At 55.6% G+C, this 20,537-nt stretch overlaps 2 protein-coding genes and 1 pseudogene across 2 annotated transcripts in view; 2 read left to right on the top strand and 1 right to left on the bottom strand.

The window, feature by feature from the left end:
- Positions 1 to 6,928, bottom strand: part of Megf11 (multiple EGF like domains 11) — a 213,330-nt gene extending 206,402 nt beyond the window's left edge. Inside the window, exon 1 of the mRNA XM_010643315.3 lies at positions 6,728 to 6,928. The gene's annotated coding sequence lies outside the window, so the exon portion shown is untranslated. The remainder of the gene's footprint in view (positions 1 to 6,727) is intronic.
- On the top strand, positions 6,176 to 8,533 carry LOC104875628. Its single transcript, XM_010643316.1, has 5 exons — positions 6,176 to 6,184; positions 6,920 to 7,141; positions 7,252 to 7,341; positions 7,518 to 8,273; positions 8,440 to 8,533. Exons 1-4 carry the CDS (start codon positions 6,176 to 6,178, stop codon positions 8,091 to 8,093), a joined length of 897 nt encoding a protein of 298 aa, XP_010641618.1. The 3' UTR covers positions 8,094 to 8,273; positions 8,440 to 8,533.
- A 9,846-nt stretch (positions 8,534 to 18,379) lies between these two features.
- Positions 18,380 to 19,034, top strand: LOC117283378 (annotated as a pseudogene).
- The last annotated feature ends 1,503 nt before the right edge of the window (positions 19,035 to 20,537 follow it).

Genomic DNA, 20,537 nt, shown 5'->3' on the forward strand with positions numbered 1-20,537 from the left:
GCTGTCCCATCCTGTCCCCATCCTGTCCCCATCCGCACCTCCTGCCCACCTGGGGGTTGGGAGGCAGCACGTGTGGCTGCGGGGGGCTGCGGACTCCGCAGGATCGGAGCCAGCAAGGCTGCGCTAGGTGTGTGGCTCGGGAATAAGTCCCCTAAGGTGACCCAGCAGGCTCTGCGTGTGCGGATCAGATGGGGACGAGCCTGGGGCTCGGCTGGGTCCAGGCCGAGAGCTGAACTGGGGCGGCTCTGCTGATGACCAGCCCGGGGGCTCCCACTTAGCACCAGCAACTTCATCTCCCAGGCCGTTTCCTCACCTGCAGAGAGGACGGCAACTGTGTCCACTGTGAAAATCGAAAGAGCTAATTGCACGTTATAATGCACCGAACGCAGCCCATCACTCACTGGCTGCACAGTAAACAGGAGCTGCAGTTTGCACCGCTGTCTCCAGCTCCCACACCCTTCTCCACAGCAGCTGAAAAAGCCAGGCTGCTGTCTCACATCTTTTAGTTTTTAACTTGCTGAGCAATTTCAGGAAATTGGAATAACTCATAACTCCTCTGATTCTCCACTGGCTATTCTACCAAGCGGAGATGATAATTCCTCCTCTGATCTACCTCAAGTGAGGTTGTAAAGATTATTTTAAAAATGACACAAGTGAAATGCTTTGACATGTACAGGAGGTGATGTGTGTTTGGGGAATGATCCTAAGTCACCTCCACCAGGAAGGCTACTCTAGACACCTTGGCTTACCTGTCCTTCCCCGGGGAGCAAAGGTCAGTCTCTCTCAAGGGTTCCTAGGAAAAGAATCCACATTTCATCGGAAGTAGTGGTACATACCTGTAATCTCCTTGGAAGGCTGAAGCAGGAGGATCTCAGTTAGTTGGAGGCAAGCCTGGGCTACATAGTGATTTCAAGGTCAGCCTGAGCTACATGCTTCTACCATGTCCCATTCCTAAATTCTGACTCACCGCCCCTCTCCAATGAGCATCTTCCAAGGGGGCCCAGCCCAGGGGCCTTTCATGTCCTTCATCCAGTCACCCCTGCCTGCAGAATCAGCTGCTCAGCACGGGACATCAGGCCAGGCCCCGAGTATATAACGTGTCAGGTTCCATGTCAGCAGGAGAGTGAGGCATGGTGAGGAAGTCACAGCATCTGTGAGTAGACCAGGCTCTGAGCCCACTGCCTGAGGAGCCGGGCACTGTCTGAGGCAGAAAGTCAGCCAGGTAGCTCAGGAGCACTGAGGGTGGTGGGCACCAGGGCCTGGCAGGCAGCAGGTGCCTCTGAAGAAGCCAGAGTGGCCCATTCTGGCTGGGTCAGACTTTGAGCTTGGAGAGGGGTCAGATCCAAGACACGAGACCCCCTTCTGAACTGCTCTGTGTCCTGAGATAGACGGGCAGCCATCAAAAGGTGTTCAGGAAGGGACCTATTTGACCTCAGTTGTGCTTTCCAAACCATCATTTTCTGCTTTAAAAGAAAATGTTATGCAGGGAAGTGGGGGGTGAAAACCCATTAATAGGGGAATAGCTTTTTAAACAATGGCCATCCATGGGTGTTGGTGGGTGGGAGGTTAGGGTGGGTTTGCATCTGCACTGACCATGTCCAGATATTTTTCTTGGCATAACCCTGAACAATGCAGCAGAACAACTATTTACACAGCACATATACTGGAGTAGGTATTACAGTTAACCCAGGGACAATCTAAAATATACAGGAGGTATCAATGGGTTCTGTGCAAACGCCATGCCTTGGTCTATAAAGCAGCCAATCCCTCTTGGATTCCGAAAGACACTGAAGAGTAGAATCCTGTTTTTATGAAGCAACAGTTGCCTCTCAATGTGTACGAGAGAGAAAGAGAGAGAGAGAGAGAGAGGGAGAGAGAGGGAGTCCACCCAAGGCTAAGTTGTATGGCATGGAAGGAGGTTGGCAGAGATCACCGAGTGGGTGTGAGAGCAGGTGGAAGGGACAGAAAGGAGGACAGAGAGCTCGGGGAAAACCTTTAAAGAGGTTGAATTAAAAATCAAGCATAACATGATCCCGTTTATGTGCAACTGTTGACATGGAAACCTTCAGGTCTCCACACATCTCCCTGCCTTCTGGCCAGTGACCTTTCTCAGGATCCTTTGCAATGGCTCAGAGTGAGTAGAAAAGGAAATTAGGAAAAGGGGGAGTCAGGAACCTCCCCGAGACATGGAGGGAAAGGGTCAGGCAGGTGGAGCTGAGCCAGTAAGAAAGGTGGAGCCTTCAGGGCTGGGTACCTGTGCCCCAGGGGCCGAGAGCACACCACGTGCAGCCAGGGGCCAGCCCCAGTCACAGTGTCCCCACCTCACCCCTGTGCATCCAAGAGACCCCCTCTAGCAGCCAGGCACTGACTTCTCTGCGTCTGTCCTGTCCCAGATGTTGGCAGGGGTGAGGTTAAGGGCACAGTGGAGCTGGGTAGGTACAGTGCCAGGGCTCTGGTCACCTTCCCTCCCTGCCATCCAGCTTGAGGCAGGAAACTGCCTTTCTTGTCCAGGACCCTCAAATAATGGCTGAGTCCTGGACATGGCTCTGCCATGGAGGAGTGTAGGCCCTTGGTCACCTCCTTCCGGCCCTCACGGTCCAGAATAGTGAGGAAATGCTGAAAAGACCAAACAAGAGGAGGGCAGGGGCCAGGCACAGCACGAAGCCCACCAAAGCAGCCCCTTCAGCCTCCTCCCTTCCCCAGCCGTTTCCCATACAACCCCGGCCACAGAATCGGCGCCCTGGAGTCACTGACAGGGAGCTTCTTGCTCCATACATCATAAACTTTCTGCACTGAGGGTCATAATGCCAGATAGTTTAGGTGGGCTTCAGTTGGCTTGGAAACTATCTAGGAAATGAGTCAAAGCACGCTTGTGGGTGCTTCTGGGTGAGTGATGGCGGTGTGACGTTGGACATGAGATCTGATCCCGGCCCCTTCCTCTCACGCTCTTTCCCTCTTGCTCTGCTTCCTGGCTGCCATGAAGGGAGCAGCTTTCCCTGCCACCCCCTCCCACCCTGATGTCTCTGCCTTGGAGCCATGGACTGGGACTTCCGAACCATGAGCCAAAATCCAGGTAAGCTTTTTCTCCTTTACTGTGGGTATAAGATATTCTGCTCCAGTAATGAATAGCTGACTATACAGACCTTTTCAGGCAAAGTCTGCCTGGCCTCCTCAGCATCCCCACCACAAGCCACCTTCCTGAGCCAGACAAGCCCTTCTCCTCCCTTCCCCACCAGCATCACTCAGAGATCCAAGCGGGAAGATGACTGTCGTGCAATTAACAAAGGTTAATTGCAAGATTCAACAAAGGGAGGGAGCTGGCCCACTCCTAACAGAGCCGATTAAGAAGCACGCGTCACGTCATGATGCTGCAGAGAGAGCCATGCCAGTCCACGCAGCAGCTTGGAAGCCCTAGAGGGGGCACCCAAGACACGCTTGGCAGTCTCCCCAGAGACTTCCTGGCCCCATCAGGCCTCACCCGAGCTCCACCCAGCCCTTGATCAGCTGCAGCAGGTGGCCTGGGCCTGGATGAAGGTCTGTCCCCCTGGAAGCCTGAGAGAAGTCAATTAACAGCATCTGGCTAATTAGAGACCGATGTTACACTTCTCTCGCTCCTCGGCTCAGTGGGAGCTGTGGGAGGAGCTCAGGAGAAGCAGCCCCGCTTCCCAGCAGCTCCCTCTTTCATGTGGCCCTGGGGAGGCAAAGCTCCTCTGATCGCCTTGCAAGCTGTGGTCCCACCAGCTCTGGAGCAGGGGTCTGGGCTGCCCGGGAAGGACAGCAGTTCAAAGTCAGCCTGGCGGGCATGGCGAGGTCCGCATGGGACCAGGAATAATTAGGGCATTCCAGACCATAAGAATCAATAACATAATTAACAAATATTGTGCTATTCCTCAGAATCTTGCTACGTATTATGCCGTCTTTGATCATACAATGTTCCCTGACTGTTAATGACATGTCATGTTAATTACCACAGAAGGGGAACGGCTCAGAATGAAGACTTCCTTGGAGAATAATTACTATCCTTTGTTGTGTCACAGAGCCAGGGCAGGGGTCCCCCGCCCCACAGTAATGACATTAAGTGCAGTGAACCTACCCTTCCTGTCCACAGGACACAGGGAAGGCGGGAGCTAGGGTTGGGACACTCCGCCACCAATCGTGGAGTGATCAAGCCCTGCCTGGTTTTGGGTTACTTCATCCATTGGGCAAGGAACTCACCACCCTTCAAGGTGACTTCATCTGATGTCCCCGGATTCTGGAGCCATGGGGGAGATCTCAGTCTCCTGGTTTTCAGAGGGTGCCCAGTTTCTCTTCCTGCTCCCTCAGGTTCCCAATCCCCTGCCAAAGGGTCATTGGCTCTGGGGGAATCACACGTCCTTCTAACAGCTCAGGAGGCCAGGTGGGTACCACCAGCTGCCTCACAGCGAGCCAGAGGACAGTGGTGGTGGTGGGGGTGATAGGATAAGAGGGACCCAGGGCTCCTCATCGGCACTGGCTGGCACCCCATGGACAGTCACAGCACTGAGTGGCACATGGCCCTCCCACCCCACCCCTAGCCTGGGCAGCCCTTCCTGCTTCCTGCTTGGTGCCCAGGGTGCCAGCTCCACAGCGCCACCTCCTCACCTGCTCCTCTAGCTCCAATTCCGGACTGGGCTCTGCTAGATCCCCAGGACACACATGGCTGTCACCAGGGACAGGAAGGAAGCGTCTGGGGAGCGTGTCCCTGAGCCTCAGGATCTCAATTTGCACATAAAACCCCACCTTCCCTTCAGCACACCCTGTACGCCCTCTCAGATGGGAAGGGCAAGAAAGAGGACCCCCCACCTTCCAGGGAGAAAGAAAATGGCTGTGAGCAGGCCCACAAAGGTCCCAGGCACCGCCCCCTCCAGCTCATCCAGGACTTGTGCCTCGAGCTCACCACCCTGGGTGGGGAAGGCAGAAGTCTGCAGCTTCGTCTCCCAAGCCCAGGATGGCCCCTGACATGGGAGGACACGGTGTTCGCAGAGGTGACCCAGAGCCCAAGGGACAGAGCAGGGTGAGGCGATCAGGTCTCCCCACCAATCCCCGCCCGCAGGCGGCACAAGGGGGCACAAGGCTGACAGTGGGTACCCCCTAAATACCAGCTCTACTCATCCTCCCGCTGTCTGGCTCGGTGCTTCAATCCAGGCCTGGGGAACGGGAATCAACAGCTCAGGAGGGGACACAGAGCTCCTGAGGGTGGAGCACGGCCACCAGGGGTCCTGGGCTGGCCACCAGCTCCCAGTGGCCTGCTGCCCCAACATCCACATGAGACAGGCAGGCCAGCGGTGCCAGCAGGCGTGGCTGCGATAAATGATAACACAACCTTTGCTACCGAGACAACAACATCATAACTGTCAGAGCAATTTTCCACATGGCCAGTTTAACACCTGAACTGTGGCTGCGCTCCTCTCCCCACCCAGCTCCCTCCTCCCTCCTCCCGCTCCCTCTCAGTGCAGACACTGACATCCCAGCCCCCAGCCAGCTCTAGGAACCTGCACCACACTGCCTGCCCCTCCCGGGGAGCAGAGGGGCTGCAGAAAGAACCCGCACAGGGCATCTACAGAGGAGAGGGAAGGAAAGACTGCCTGCCAACACCTGCACTGCAAACGATCCAGGGAATTACCGGGAATTCCAGCCTCCCGCTTGCCATCATAAAAATACAGTTATTAATTTTTATTTACTGGGATTGTCATTATTTTTCTAGAGTGAGAAACAAAGCACAGGAGGGGCGTGTCACACAGAGGGACCCCCGGAAGGAGTGTCAGAGACCTGCCAGAGAAAGACACCACCTGAGGTGATGGTGGAAATGTTTTCAATAAAGGGCAGCAGAGGAACTGCCTGATCACCCTCCTGGCGGACCAGGAGGTGGCCCTTAAGTTGAAGGGTCAGGGGAGGCAGCTCAGTGTGGAAGTGCACTCTCTAAACAACATCACAGACACACGCACACGCACTCACACGTGCACACACACACGCACGCACATGACAGTGCACATCGTCCTCCTGCTTCTGCACAAGGCACTTCTTGCCCGGTCTTTCCACAGAGAACCACTGAGCTCCCACAGCAACAAGATGCCCTTCCGGGGCAACTGAGGGCCCCGGATTACAATCATAGTCAGGACTGAGCAGCAGGGTGATTTTGGCCAAGTGCCACTGTCGGATGTGGAAAGTGAAGCCACTCGAGTTCACCCTGTGACAATCGGCCAGAGACAGATGGGACCCTGGTCCCTAGCTGTTCAGTGTCCCCGTGCTGCTTCTGTGACCAGAGCGGAGCCCAGGGTCTCACGTCATCTGTGGCACGGTAATTGGGTGGACAGGCAGGCACACGCGGTGACACCTGCCTCTTCTGAGTTAGAGCTAGATGGCAGGACAATGAGGGACAGTGTGCGCTGGACAATGTGTCCACATCTGCCTCAGGGAGGGTGGGACAGTGGGGCAGGGGGCGCTGGCAGAGACACCAGCACGTGAGCTCGGAAGCAAGCACTTGCCGACTTCAAGGTTTGAGGACGACAGAGGCTCAGCGTCCGGGTCGGGCCGGGCCCTGCCTTGCCACTTTGTTCTAGCCTATGTCCTGTGTCCTAGGGTCCTGTCCCACCTGTTACACAGACCACTCCCAAGCATGCAGGCTGACTCTGACCATGAACTCCCAACAGTTTCCGCCTTCCTCCTCGATCTTCTACACAAACCCCAAATCCAGCAGCCCCTGAGAGACCTGGCCGAGAGACTTCACCATCCTGATCCTCCTCTTCCTCTCGCTTCCCTCGCCCTTCCCAGCCCCAGTGACTCCTGCGACCCCAAGCCTGGCTCCCAGCACTCTGCTCTCACCTGGCTCCCCGGCCCCACCCTCGTCCCGCCTCTGTGACTCGCTTCCCCAGCAACCGCAGCTCTCCCAGGAAAATGACAGAAGAGCGATGGTGCCCACCCGCAGAGCCCAGGGGACCTACAGGGCAGCAGCTGGCGCTGTCTTCAGGGAAGGCAGCGTGGACAGACTGCAGGGTCACCTGGAGACACCTCCTTGTGCACCCCAGCCTTCTCCCGGAGACACATAGAGCCAGGGGTCCACAGGGACCCTGTCCTCTGCCACCTGTCCCTGTGTCAGGCCAGGGCGGAGCCCAGACCCCAAGAGGTGGGTTCCCTGCCTCAAGGGTCCTTCAGGCTCTCTGCGGGCCTCTGGCCTCTGTGTCTGTGCACCCTTTCGTCCTGTCCCCTTCAGTTTCCTCTGCCTTCGCTACCCAGGGACGGACAGAGGAAGTCAAGGTGTCTCCAGACTGGGGGGGCTCACAGAGGACCCACACCAGCTTTGTCAAAAGTCCAGGCATCCCCAAGGTGGGCAGTGTCCAAGCTGGGAGGTCCCCGCATGGCCCAGCCCCGTCCCCTCCCCCGGGATCTACTGTTCCTGCAAGAGCCCTGCACTTCCTGGCTCTGGCGGCCTCCCCACTACTACCCACCCCTCTAAGGCCCCCACCCAGCCCCAAGCCTAAGGACCCTGTCTTTGTCTGTAGAACCAGGACCAACAACTGGCTCACAGGTACGAGGGGAGTAAAGAGGACCGAAGGCTCAGCAGCCGTCAGCTCCGGGAGCAGAACACACGTGGTCTTCACACCCCACACGCAGATCGTGGCACCTGGGTCACAGGCGGCAAATACAGCCAGTGCCGTCCTCATCCCCCAGGGACCAGTCCCACCCCACCCACCTTCCACTGTCCTGATCACAGCTGGCCGGGTGCTGGTGCCGATCCTGCACGAGGGAACCCATCAGCGGTTTTAATGAGTCCGCGTGGGTGCGGAAACACAAAACTCCTACCCTGCACGCATCCCCTCACGCACCCCATGGCACAGCAGCTGCAAGGACCCCACCGGACCACAGCAATCTCTGCCACACAGGAAGCCAACTCCTGGGGTGTGTGCCAGGGAGTGGGGCACCGCTCCGAGCAAGACTCCAGCCCCAGCAGCGCCCACGGCAGCCTGGGTCCAGCATCTCCTGCCATCTTTGTCCCCACCTTCCGCACCACCGACCCTGAGACAGGACACGGATGGAGGTGCTTAGGCAGAACTGGCACCTGTCCTGCGGACGCCTGAAGGAAGGAGATAAATATATTCGTAATACACAGGGAGTGGACGACAAAGAGTTCATACAGCTGTCTGTGACAGAGCTGGCGTGCTAATGAGTTCCCAGCTGAGCCCCGGAAATCTACAGGACCGCAGCTCTGACCTTTTGGGCCGATTTCTAAAGGGAAGGTTAAAGTTTCACTGCAAAGTGTGAGCATTTTTTTTTTTATTTCATTTTAAACGAAAGAAGGGTAGCAGTTCTACATACACATCGACCTCCAAGGTGGTAACAGGAACACGGGAATGGGATTTTACTGTAAATTAATCACGATGTTCCACCCGCTGTTGCCCCTTTGAAACGTTTTCTTCTTCTCAGGAAGACACAGAGGTTCCCATTTGTCGTGAGGGACTCGGGCCTGCGTCAGCAACTTGCAGATGGGCTGAAAACGGGAGAGGCTGCAGATTCCACAGACCCCTCTCCAATAAATACGTGTGGAAAGGGTGCTCCATCTCTACATCTCTCCTGAGAGCCCCGCACCTCTCCCTGCCGCTTCCCAGGCGGGGTGTCAGGGTCCGGCAGCAGCGGCTCACCTGCGGCACAGACAGCCCTTCTCGGCCCATCTTAGACCAGCCACAAGGCCGGCCACATGTCAGAGTCAACGGCTGCAGGGGAAACGGGGGGTGGGTGCCGGACCCCGAACCCCACCTTTACACTGAGCTACAGCCCCAGCTCCGGTCTCGCTGAATGGCCCAAGCTGGACTCAGACTGGAGCACAGGGATCGCAGGCTGCACCCCCACACCCACAGGCTGGCCAGCCGACATCCAAGCTTAAATACTCGTCTCTCCAAGCTCTCCCCGCGGCAACTTCAGAACTCCGTTTCCGCACGAGCCCGGACTGCCCCCCTTTAAAATGCCACCCCCTTCAACCCGCAAGGCTCGAGATTAGACCTCAGGCGGGGGCCCAGAGGCTCCGGCCCCCTCCCCAGGCGTACCACCCTGCCCCTCTTCCACTTCATGGCCGAGGTCAGCGGTGCTGGCGTACACCGTGCCCGTCCCAAAACACTTCTTGCATGGCCTGAGCCACCTTAGAATGACACGGGCATCTCCGGGTACACAGTCTGTCCCTCCCCTCCCTCCCTGCTCCCAGCACTCCAGGCTGTTCCCATGATGGATGGAGGCCCAGAGAGTATAACCCTGAGGATGAGCTAAGACCACTGATCTCATCCCTCTTAGGTGGTGACGGGCATGACGGGCCTCGTGCCCAGTTCTGGTGATGAAATGTAGGGGGAAGTTGCCAAGGGAAGGCTCCCTTCCTAGGGAAAAGAGCAAATCTTCCTGAGGAAAGATTTTTTTCACCACTTCCTGCCTGTGACAGGGATGTGACACCTGAGGGTGCAGCAGCCACCTTGTGACCACGAGGCTCCAAAAAGTATGCAAAGGACGATATAGTCCAGGGACATAAAAAGCTAGATTCTCAACGACACCAGAACCACTTCACCAGCACCAGACACTCAACTTCCAAAAATCTTATTATGCGAGATAGCAACAAATACCCTTATTTGTTTAAAATAGCTGGTGGACATTCTTTTCTTCACTTAGAGCTGACGCTGGTCTACAATACCACATGGATAAGGTAGAGGTATAATTTCTTTTCTTTCTTTTCTCTTTCCGTTTTGCTTTGTTTTATTGAGGATTGAGTGCAGGCCCTTCACACTGAGCTACATCCTTGGTCCTTTTTGTACTGTGAGACAGAGTCTCACTAAGTCACTGGTTCCGTGGTCAGCTGTCACTGATTAATGCCCTGGCACTTGGATTTGTGATCCTCCCGCCTCAGCCTCCCAGAGGGCTGGGATTACAGGTGTGCACCTCCATGCCTGTCATTTCTTCATCATTCGCTCAACAAGCATTCACTGAGGGCCTGTATTACGCCAGGCTGTGTCCTGGGCACTAAGGGGACACACACGCACCCACACACCCCCGAGACACTCACACTCTAGTATGCAAAGAGATGGCCAAGAAAGGAACAGGAACAACGTGGTACCAGGAGCCCTGGGGCAGGAGCAGTGTCCCCTGGGAGTCAAGGCTGCTGTCCCCGTGGCCGGCCAGGGACGGCTCTTCAGGGCAGAGCCTGCTGACCTGATGCCACCGCAGTCCCAGCCTGAGGGACACAGAACCTGGGTGGAGTGGGCGAAGGGCACCAGGTGGCCTCTCTGGGGAAGGTCGCCACTCAGAAAGGACACACGTGCCCCCCATCTCACACTCTCTACTTTTCTATCTTAAAGATGAGTTGATACCAGCACTCTAGGAGGCTGAGACAGGAGGATCAAAAGTCCAAGCCCACCCTGGCCAAATTAGCAAGCCACTGCCCTCAGAAGGGCTGAGCATGTAGTTCATCCAGGCTGTTGCTCTGTGCTGTTACGGATTCACTGCAACACACTGCTGCATCTACACAATTGGTGTGGCGAGGATTAAACGGGCTGGGATCTAAAGCTAGCTGAGAAGTTCAACAAATCCTGTTTTCTATCTTTGGATCTCCTCTGGCCCCAAGGAGAAAAATAAAACAGGAAAACTGGGAAGACGGACTCCAGAGGCAGCCACATGTCCAGTCCTGGGTCAGCCCAGCAGCCATGGCTGCCTTGATGGTGAGCTGGGAGCCTGCACAGAGACCCAACAAAAGCCTAGGTGGCCGCGCTGGCGGGACAGCTCCAAGCCCAGGGATTTACGGCCCGCTCCTGAGTGAGGGGAAGGCAGGCTGTGCCAACAAAAGGAGGGAGAGCAGCACCAGGGCATTAATCAGCGGCAGCTGACCACGGAACCAGGCCAGGGGCAGCCACTGCCTCACCTATAAATCCTCCTGCCTGAGCAGAGAGCCCTGGAGAGCACAGGCTGCCATTTCAACCCCAGACATCAGCATGGGAGGGGAGGGTCACGGGCCAGTCCTAAAGTGGACTTCCGCTGGGTTCACCTCTCACCCCAGCCCAAGCCCACGCCCCGCCAACCCAACCCTAAGAAAACAGTGCTGTATGAGGGCACTTTTCACACTCAAGGGTTAGGAGCAGAGTTGCACAGTGCACAGCTTGGATGGCTGTTTATGGGATCCCTGCTGGATCTATATCAGAGACATTTCTTCCTGATGGGGCGGTGAGATAATTAGGAAACCTGCGCCCAAGCTCTAGCTTCATCTCTGACTTGCCAAGGGTCCATTCACAACCCAGTTCTTAGGCTGTCTTTAAAAACGACCATCCTATCCAGGTTTGGTGGCGCACACCTGTCATCCCAGCACTTGGGAGGCTGAGACAGGAGGATCGCTGTGAGTTCGAGACCAGCCTGGGCTACACAGTGAGTTCCAGGTCAGTCTCAACTGCATAGTAAGACCGTCTCAAAAACAAAACAAACATAAAAACACCATCCTGCCTTCCTAGGACAGAAATGAAAAGCGCTGACAGGATTTACAGCACACATAAGATGACCCATAATTTCTGAATGAAAAAGCAGTTCGTCCATCTGATGACCAGAGAGAACCTGGTGCTGCCCCAGAGAACGAGGCCATGCGGCTGCCAGTCCTGGGCCGGTGCCTGCAGAGCTGACAGCTGTGCCTGCCAGGGAGGACACCTGGGGCAGGAGAAACTGGGGACCCTCTGATGGGGCCGCCGTGGCTGTCCCTCTGTCCGGAAGCAGCATTCCTAAGAGTCGCCCTTCTGCGAGGCTTTGGGCCTAGCTCAGAAAGAACAAACCCAAGGGCTGGGGTGGTCAGCGGCCCCTCTCCTCTCCCCACGACCTTAGGAAAAGAAACCCCAGCCAGGGCACAGGGCGAGGGCCCCACACCATCCCAGGAGGTCCCGCCGTCCCTGCTCAGCAGACCCTGGGCCGTAAGCAAGCACAGCCGCACTCCTCTCAGCCAGGTGCCTACCGCCGCCAGCCCTCCCCTCCCCACCTGGCACTCCCCGTGGCACAACAGGACTCGGGCCCCGGCGCAGCACCTGCCCGGGCTCTGCTGCATGGGCGGTGCCACCACACACCAGTGCCCCCTCTGTCCCACCACAGAGCCTGCTGACTGTGCCTCCAGTGTCCCCAGGTTCCCCTCGCTGCTTCCACCCCAGCCAGCTCTGTCACCTGTCGCCTGCAGAAGCCCCTCACTGGCCTCCTGTTCCCCCACTCGGTCTTGCTCCAGCCAGCAGTCTGGGATGTGAAATCCAAACAAACTCTTTAGCAGGCCTGGCCTGGGAGGCCCTTCAAGACCCAGTTTCATCCATCCATCTGTCCATCCATCTATCTGTCTGTCCAGCCATCCATCCATCCTTCTGGCTCATCTCACTTCACTCCCTCTTTGCTCTCTCTGCCCTTTGCAACCGTCTGTTCCTCCAGCAAATCAGTCATTGCCACTGCAGGGCCTTTGCACGTGCTTCTGGACCTTTCTTGCTCTTCAAGTCATCTCCTGTGAGGTGCTGTTCCCGGCACTGTCCATCCTTCCTTGATCCCAGCCCATGGCCAGTACAGAGAATACCTGGGCGGGTGCATTTGAGAATTAAAGTGTAGCCACTGCCACAGGGTGGACAAAACTGCGCCTCCAGAGATGGCTTCCAGACTTTCCACGCTTCTGTTCTCCTGCCCTGGACACAATCCTCTAGTCACCACATGGCCCAGTGGGCAGAGGCACAGAGGTCCTGGGAAAAGCCCCGCAGTGGACCACAGCTCTGCACTGGGGTAGAGAAAGGAGCCATCCAGATCCAGGACCAGCCAGGGCCAGGGAGGTCCATCTAGGGTGAGCCGGTAGAGCTCACCTACTGTCGTGAGCCCCGGACACCCTGGTCCGCACATTTCCCATCACTGTTACAGCTCAAGAAGCCACAGCCAGAGAGATCCACCGGGGTTACGAGGCCGGAAGTGGAGTCGAAACAGCCGTCTGCTTCTAGTCGGGGCCAAGGGCAGGGATCTGCTGCAGGCTTCCCACTCCTCAGCCTGTCCCTGCCAGCAGCCAGGACAGGCTCCAGAAAACCACATCTGATCCCAGCGTCCGTGCCCCTAGCTGCTCCCCGAGGTTAAACTCTACCCACCAGGCTGCCAGCACCTGCCTGACCCACGGCCTCGCCTCCAGCTTCCAGTCCCAGCCACCGTGGGCGCCTTGAGCACTTTTGCCGTGAGGCCCCAGCTACAGTGCTCTTCCCTCCCCTGCCTGGGCCACTGCTGCCTACTGCCAGAGCTCACATTTCTCTGCCCGCTCCCCAGCTGCTGGCCGACCACCCGGCCTGCCTGCTGGACACAGCATCCTCTCCTTGGAGCACCCGTCATGTGTGGTGCGAGATCCGGGACAACCTCAGCACCGCCCGGGAGAGTCGCCCCTGGCCATGTGGGTGCAGATTCCACAGAGGCGCCATCAGGGCACAGTGGCTCATATCAATCACAGAGGAAAACTATAATGGAATAGTTTGGGCGCGCTGGGTTAAACAAGATCTATTTTTCAAATTAATATCACCTGGTTGGTTTTTCTTTCGTTTGTGACAGGATCTTGTTCGGTAGCCCAGGCCGACCTTGAACTCATGATCCTTCTGCCTTAGCCTCCCGAGGGCTGCAATTACAGGCATGTGCCGCCGAATAAACACCGCTTCTGTCTACCTTTTTTAATGCAGCTACTAAAAAATTTTAAATTGTGCTTCTGGCTGGAATCTGTGGCTGGCACGGTTATTTCTGCAGAACTACACTGGGCTGGGGGATGCCCGCCTCCACCGCCACACACACTTCTGCTTGGCACCGCTGGTCTCACGGAGGAGGGACACTGACAGAAGGGACAAGAGCCAGGCTGCCCATGCTGATTTCAGGAAGGGGAAGGGACTCAAGTGAGCCACCTCATCTCCTTGGCTTCAGTCCCCACCCTCTGCCTGACGAAGACCCAGACCCAGATGCCTGGACCCCAGCGCCAGCTGAGCCACATCTGTGAGGCCAGGGCAGGCTGGCACCCAGGCAGGCGCGCTCTCTCTCTCTCTCTCTCTCTCTCTCTCTCTCTCTCCGAAATATCATTTCTCACAGTTCGGAATGAAACCCATTATTCCCAATTAACCTGCTGTGAACCTGCAGATCTTGCCGGCTCGCCCATAATTATTCATCCATAGTCATAGCTAAAGTAAATTTGGCGGCCTCCGCCAACGTTGACATCTCCTCTTGGGAAACTTTCAAAGAGGCCATGTCCTTGGTTCCTTATCACAAGCTCTCCTGCCTACCTCGTTTCATTTTCCTCCTCGAGGTCAACCCTAGAGAAGAAAGCAGTGTCCCAGACCACAGCCACTCCGTCCCGACCCAGGCACCACGATGCCTGTCCCTTCCTACCCACGGCAGCTTCCCAGCCACACACAGACAGCTTCACAGCCAGCCAGTCCCCCTCAAAGCCCCTTCGCCTCAACAGCCAGGAGTTTAGCCCCACACATCCACTGAAAGCATAAATCTTGGGCGCAATTTATTTGGGGCTGTCAAATGTAATTTACTAAGAGATCATCTGCCAAAAAAACAAAATCAGAAAGAAACTGCACTTGTCATTTTAAATGAAGTGTAGCTCCTTTCTATCTAAAAGGCTGCATTAAAGACATAGTGCCCTGTCCCCTGTAATCACAATGATAACAGCCAGAAGGGAGCCCGAGTCAAGAGCCTGACAGGCGACAAGGACAGCAGTATGCTCCATGCAGGGCCGCTTTCTCTTCCACCAGGAAAGCTACAGGGTGAGAGAGCGGCAGGGGCTGAGGTCCCAGCTCAGCCACCGCTCGTGGGCTCTGGGGTTCATCCGGCCTCTTTGGGCCGCAGTTTCCGGTTGCTCAAGGCCAGATCAAGCCTTCGCTGCTACAGAAGTTGTGAGGACAAAAACGGGACAACCTGTGGAAAGTGTTTAAAAGTGTGTGAGGTGGCACGAGACGCTTGGGACTCATCACTGTCAGTCCTTACAGGTGACAGGGTCCTGTCAGTGGACACCCGGGTGCCCTTCTCTGTTTGCTGGGCGGTGGGCACCAGAGACCTCGCTCCCTGTCCTCACCCCCACCACACTCACTGCCCTGTGTGGGGCAGTCCAGAGGGTGCAGAGACACACCAGGTGAGGGCAGCCCAGCCCCGTCTGGAGGACACTGAGGCCTGGCTCTGGCCCCAGGACCCTGATCCTAGGACAGGGTGAGGCTGGGCTGGAGGTGAGGCCTTGCCCTACTCGGCGCCTCCTCTGCCTCAGCCTGCCTTCCCTTCCCTCTCTCCCTGCTGAATCCTTGTCTCAGGCTCTGCTCAGGGAAGCCACTGAAGAAGTTTCCTTCGAGAGCTAGCCCGTGCGGCCGCTGTGGCTTCGTGGGTGTCATGGTGGCCACAGGATGGACGCTGTGAGAACGGCAGAGCGTGGAAGGAAAGGGACAGCTAGGCGGAGCCCTGCCCTGCCCCAGGAAAGGGCAGAAAGAAGAAGCCGGGCTGTGCCAAGAAGACCACGGATAGGTGGGGGAAGAGGGGTACTTGGGGTCCCTGCTCCAGCCCCCCAACCTCTCCCACCTTCACAACCCCCAACAGCTCTTTTCACAGGGTCATCATTACCCACTAATTGTCCCAAATTTCATTCCCTCATCCTTCTTGGTTAGGGATTGATTTAAGGAATGAGCTCAATATCCCTGCATCTCCAAGTGCTCATCCATTTCCGGCACCTTCAGCCACCCACTCCTCTCCCACCGCCAAGCCCTCTGCCGACTGGTAAAGGCCTGGCTTCCAGGCCCACAGGACGAGAGCCTAATGTGCTCTAATCTATCACGACTTCACGCAGTGGCAGAGTGACGGATGGCGGCAGTGGATGGCGCAGCCAGGGAGACAGCCTTCTGCCTCCTCCAGGGCAGGCAGGATCAGGAGTTTGCTCAGCAGGTGGGGGGCACTGCAAGAGCGGAGACTGGAGCGGCAGCAGAATGCGCCTGGCCTGGCCTTGCTTCCCTTTTTTTGTTTTCTTTCAGTACAGGGCATTGAATCCAGGGTCTTCGCATGGAGCTACATCCCTTTTTGCTTTTTCGCTTTAGGTAGGGACTCATTAAGTTGCTAAAATGGTTCAGACTGGGCTTGAATTTGCAATCTTCCTGCCTCAGCCTCCCAGTGATGGGATTACAGGCCTACGTCACCACACCCAGTTTAGCTTCCCTCTTGTGCTCTATCTGCAAGCTAGAGGGCCACCTCATCCACTTCCTACAGACTCTACCCTTCCCTGTTTTCACTGCCCAGACTGCTCAAGGCCCAGGAGGTATCCCTGCATGGTACAGCGGCAAGGAACACCGTGCACTGTGCTCTGGTTTTGCCCTGCCAAAGAGGGGCCCTGGCAGCAGAAGTGGCGGTGACGCTGTGTGCTGGAGGCCTGGTCCCCCATCAAGCCTGCCTTGGGCTGGCTGAGTCCCTGCTCCTAGCATTCCCACCCCCACGGGAAGCAGCCCCACTGCCACCTTGCCCCTGTAAACATGCTTTGTGAACAGACTGTGTGTTCTGGGACCCTGGAGTTACCCTATGCCCCCCATTTCCCGCGGGAACCCCACTGCCTATCTCATTTGACCTGGCAGGAAACTGAGGATCCAAGAGGCTTGGTGCCTGCCTAGGCCACAGGACAAGTTCATAGGGGGGCTGCCTCGGAACTCAGGCCTCTTGATCAGTATCTAAGCCAGCCTGACTTCTCAGCCACCTTCTCCAACTCTGCCTATCCAGACACCCCTTTGTATGTGGCCCTGGGAGAACTACGAGCCAGGTACCCCCGGGGACCAAGAACCCACCCTACACAGGGACAGCAGCATCACACCCGCTATGTGGCACCCTCCAGAATGTGAGCCGTCTGCCTGCAGGGTGCCTGGGCCTGGACACTTTCTCCCACACGCTGTATCTGCCCCTCTGCGCAGCAGCACAGCTCTGCTTGAAGGTGACCAGCCCCAGGCCACAGCTGAGTCACACTGGGATTTGGTTCCAAATTCCCACAAAAGGCCTCCCTTTCTATGGAATTCCTCACGACCAAAGTCGATAGTCAGTCAATGAATCTCTGCTCAACTTTCTTCTGTGGTCATAGAACACCTGGTTTAATCTCTTCCTGTCCCTGGGAAGAGACCGGCAGGGAACTTAGACCCCATGATCTGTCCCCAAAAGGTCGAAGCCACCTTCCCACCAGACCTGTGGGAGCCATCACCCTGCAGGGAAGCCCTGGCCACCCGTGTCCAGCAGGGACCTCGCCTGGACAGTTTTCTGCCAATCGGCAGCCCATCGGGCTGCTCAGGTCCATAACCCATGTATGGACACAGGCCCTGGCTCAGCCCTGTCCTCCATCAGGCCAGCCACATCCCCTCTGGGACCTGAGGCCTGTGCTCCCACACAACCCCTCCTCGTGAACCAGGGGCCCTTTCCAGCACCTGGTGCATGGCACTGAGTGAGGGTCATGAGACCAGGCTTGGGGATCTGTTCCCGGCACCTCATTCCGGCTTGGTCTCAATGATTTCATAGGGATTGGGAGCCCGAAGGAAGTGCCAAGTTCATGTACTCTTGGCCCAAATCCCACAGTCATCAGCAAACCCTTCTCCCATGGCCACCTTCAGATGGATGAGGCAGGAAATCACCCCTCACAGCTCCCTAATGGGAAGGCTGAGGCCAGAGCCAAGGGCTGCGGGAAGAGAGGGATGAGGTTGCTCTGTCTACGGACAGCTTCATCCCCACCCAGTCTCAGAGGGGCCTGTGGCTGAGCCCAGGGCTTGATAAAGAGAAATCCCAGCCCTGTGCACAGTGGCTTGGTGTGGGAAGCCGCTGGGGGATCCAGGGAGACCTGGGTTCCCCTCTACCCCCACTCGCTGGCCTTCTCTGGCCTCTTCTGTAAAACTCCGTGCTGGATCTGGTGAGTGTGCAGCTGCCTGTGACAAGGAAAGGCGAGGCCTTGAACCCAGGTACTGCACTCTGGATGGCTGCAACCACACGATCCCTATCCCCAAAAAGAGTGACAGCAGGATGTCCCGTGCCATAGCTGTTGGAAGGACCAGCTCTGAGGGCCGGCACAGCTCACCCCAAAGGAGATAAAGCACCAACACCGGGACCATTCTCCATACCGTGGCCTTGGGGGCAGTTTCAAACCTATGTTGATCAAAGTATAAGTAAATAGAAGACCATTTCCCGGAAGAACGCTAAGTCCAGCTCACGTTAACTAGGGCCGAGGTGGAGAGGAACTGTCTTTTGTTTTCCTCATTGAGTTTATTGGTACATTTTAGGTATACAGTACAGTACAGTTACATTCACCATTGGGATCTTGTACCTTTACATGACAGGTTTTGGTTCTCATTTTTTCCCCAGGGGAACTGTCTTACTTATGGCCAAGTCCCTGGCTCGGGAGGATTCCAGTAGCAGAACTGCAATCACTGTGCTGAAGAAGGTGGTGGAACTAGATGTGGAGTCCCGGTACCAGCAGGCCCTAGTGTGTTACCAACAAGGGACTGATCTGCTCCTGCAGATTTGGAAAGGCACCCAAGATCAACTGAGAGATGTTATCTGGGAGAAAAAGTGACTCACTACGTGGATAGAGCAGAAGACATAAAGAAATACCGGGATCAAATAAAAGACGATGGAAAATATAACAAAGAAATGAAGATAGAAGAGAATGAAACAGTTTTTGCTTATGTGTCACCTTTTAAAGAACACCTTAATGAGAGCATCACAGAAGTTTGGATAGAGGACCCTTCCGTTAGACACACTTATCAGGTTGACCAATGGATGGGTGATTAAGCTCGGAAGGGGACTTGATTACTTGATTTTTTGTTTCTTTGTTTGTTTTTGTTTTTTTGGTACCAGGGATTGAACTCAGATCCTTGTGCTTGCAAGGAAAGCAGTGGAATCACTGAGCTAAATCACCGAACCCGGGACTTGATCACTTTAAAAGACCACAGGGTCGTCTTTCCCTTGGGTATTGCGATTTTGTGTGCTGTCACGAAACAACAGTGGACAAATTTCATAACAAACACACATGAAAAATAGGATGGTCAGTAGCCTAATTCATACTTCATATTTCTACTTTAAATGCTGTCTTATTCCATTTTCTGATGCTACAATAGAATGCCCTACCACATACTGGCTCATATAAAGAATAGAAGTTGATTTAGCTCACAGCTCTAGAGGCTGGGAAATCTTAAGAGGACAGTGTCAGCATCTGGTGCCTTCTCTCTGCACTGTACGTGACAGACAGCATCACGGGAGAGACACCAGTGAGAGTTCACTTTTATGACAGACACTTCTGGGAAGGAGAGCCGGTCATATTTCAGAAGTCCCATCTCTTAAAACTGCTATTTTGAGCTGGGCATGGTGGTGCACACCTGTAATCCCAGCACTTGGGAGGCTGAGGCAGGATTGCTGTGAGTTTGAGACCAGCCTGGGCTACATAGTGAGTACCAGGTCAGTCGCAACTACATAGTGAGACCCTATCTCAAAAAAGAAAAGAAAAAACTGCTATTTTGAGGACCAGGTTTCCAACACATGAACTTTTGAAGGACAGCATTCAAATCACAGAAGTGAATAGCGGATTTTTAAAAAAATTCAGACATATTTTTATAATGTATGAATCTAACAATAAACTCTTTACATTTCTTCTCAAAAGTACGAGTAAATAAACAAGTGAATAAAATTGCAGCCTCAGGTCCTCTGTCATACCAGCCACAGCTCTACTGCTTGGTGGCCATGCGGGGCCAATGCTCACCGTACAGGACAGCACAGACACAGGTCATTTCCATCACTGCAGAGAGTGCTTTTGGGTAGTGTCCCCAACCCCGGGCCGCAGACCAGTAGTGATCCGTGGCCTGACAGGACCTGGGCCACAAGGCAGGGAGCAAAGCCGTGTGGTGCCCGTCACCACTTGAGCTCCACCTCCTGTCAGATCATCATGGAATTAGATTCTCACAGGAGTGCAGACCCTACTGTGAGTTATGGCTGCAAGGGATCTAGGTGGTGCGCTCCCTGTGCACGTAATGCGAGAAAAGAAATAAAATGCACTCGACTCATCTCGAGACCGCCACCCGCTCCTCCTCCATGGAAAAATGATCTTCCAGACTGGTCCCTGGTCCCACAAGGTTGGGTACAGCTAAGAAGCTAAGCCTTGCTTTTGGAAAACGCTTTCTCTGGCTTTGCAGATTCCTTCCTGCTGCAGGATCAGGCCACTTTCTCCAGTCCTCTGATCGGGGAAGGACCCTGCAATGGTGGCCACCAGGGGCCACAAGTTGGGGTTCCTGCCTGCCTGAGAAATGGCTCTGGACACCGCGCTCACCCCAGAGCATGGAAAGACAGCCATGCTGACAACTGCCCAGCACACAGAGAATGTCCTCACTACTGCACCTTCAAACAGAGAGAAGCCTCACAGGCTGTCCCCAGGCCCTGTCTCTCCCACCGCATCCTGTACGATCTGCCCTGGCTTCTCCTGGTTTTTGAGGTAGCTGAGCTCAGGAGAGAGAGAGGGGACACAAAGAACATCGCAGAGCCCTAGA

The sequence above is a fragment of the Fukomys damarensis genome, unplaced genomic scaffold, assembly GCF_012274545.1.
Source record: "Fukomys damarensis isolate Sample0158 unplaced genomic scaffold, DMR_v1.0_HiC HiC_scaffold_25, whole genome shotgun sequence".
NCBI classification, from domain to species: domain Eukaryota; kingdom Metazoa; phylum Chordata; class Mammalia; order Rodentia; family Bathyergidae; genus Fukomys; species Fukomys damarensis.

Bases quoted from the DNA above. Each gene is read 5' to 3' on its own strand.
- LOC104875628 (XM_010643316.1), top strand. The intron at 7,142-7,251 runs GTGGGTTCCCTG...TTCGCTACCCAG, and splicing joins CGGAGCCCAGACCCCAAGAG to GGACGGACAGAGGAAGTCAA. The intron at 7,342-7,517 runs GTGGGCAGTGTC...CTTTGTCTGTAG, and splicing joins AAAGTCCAGGCATCCCCAAG to AACCAGGACCAACAACTGGC.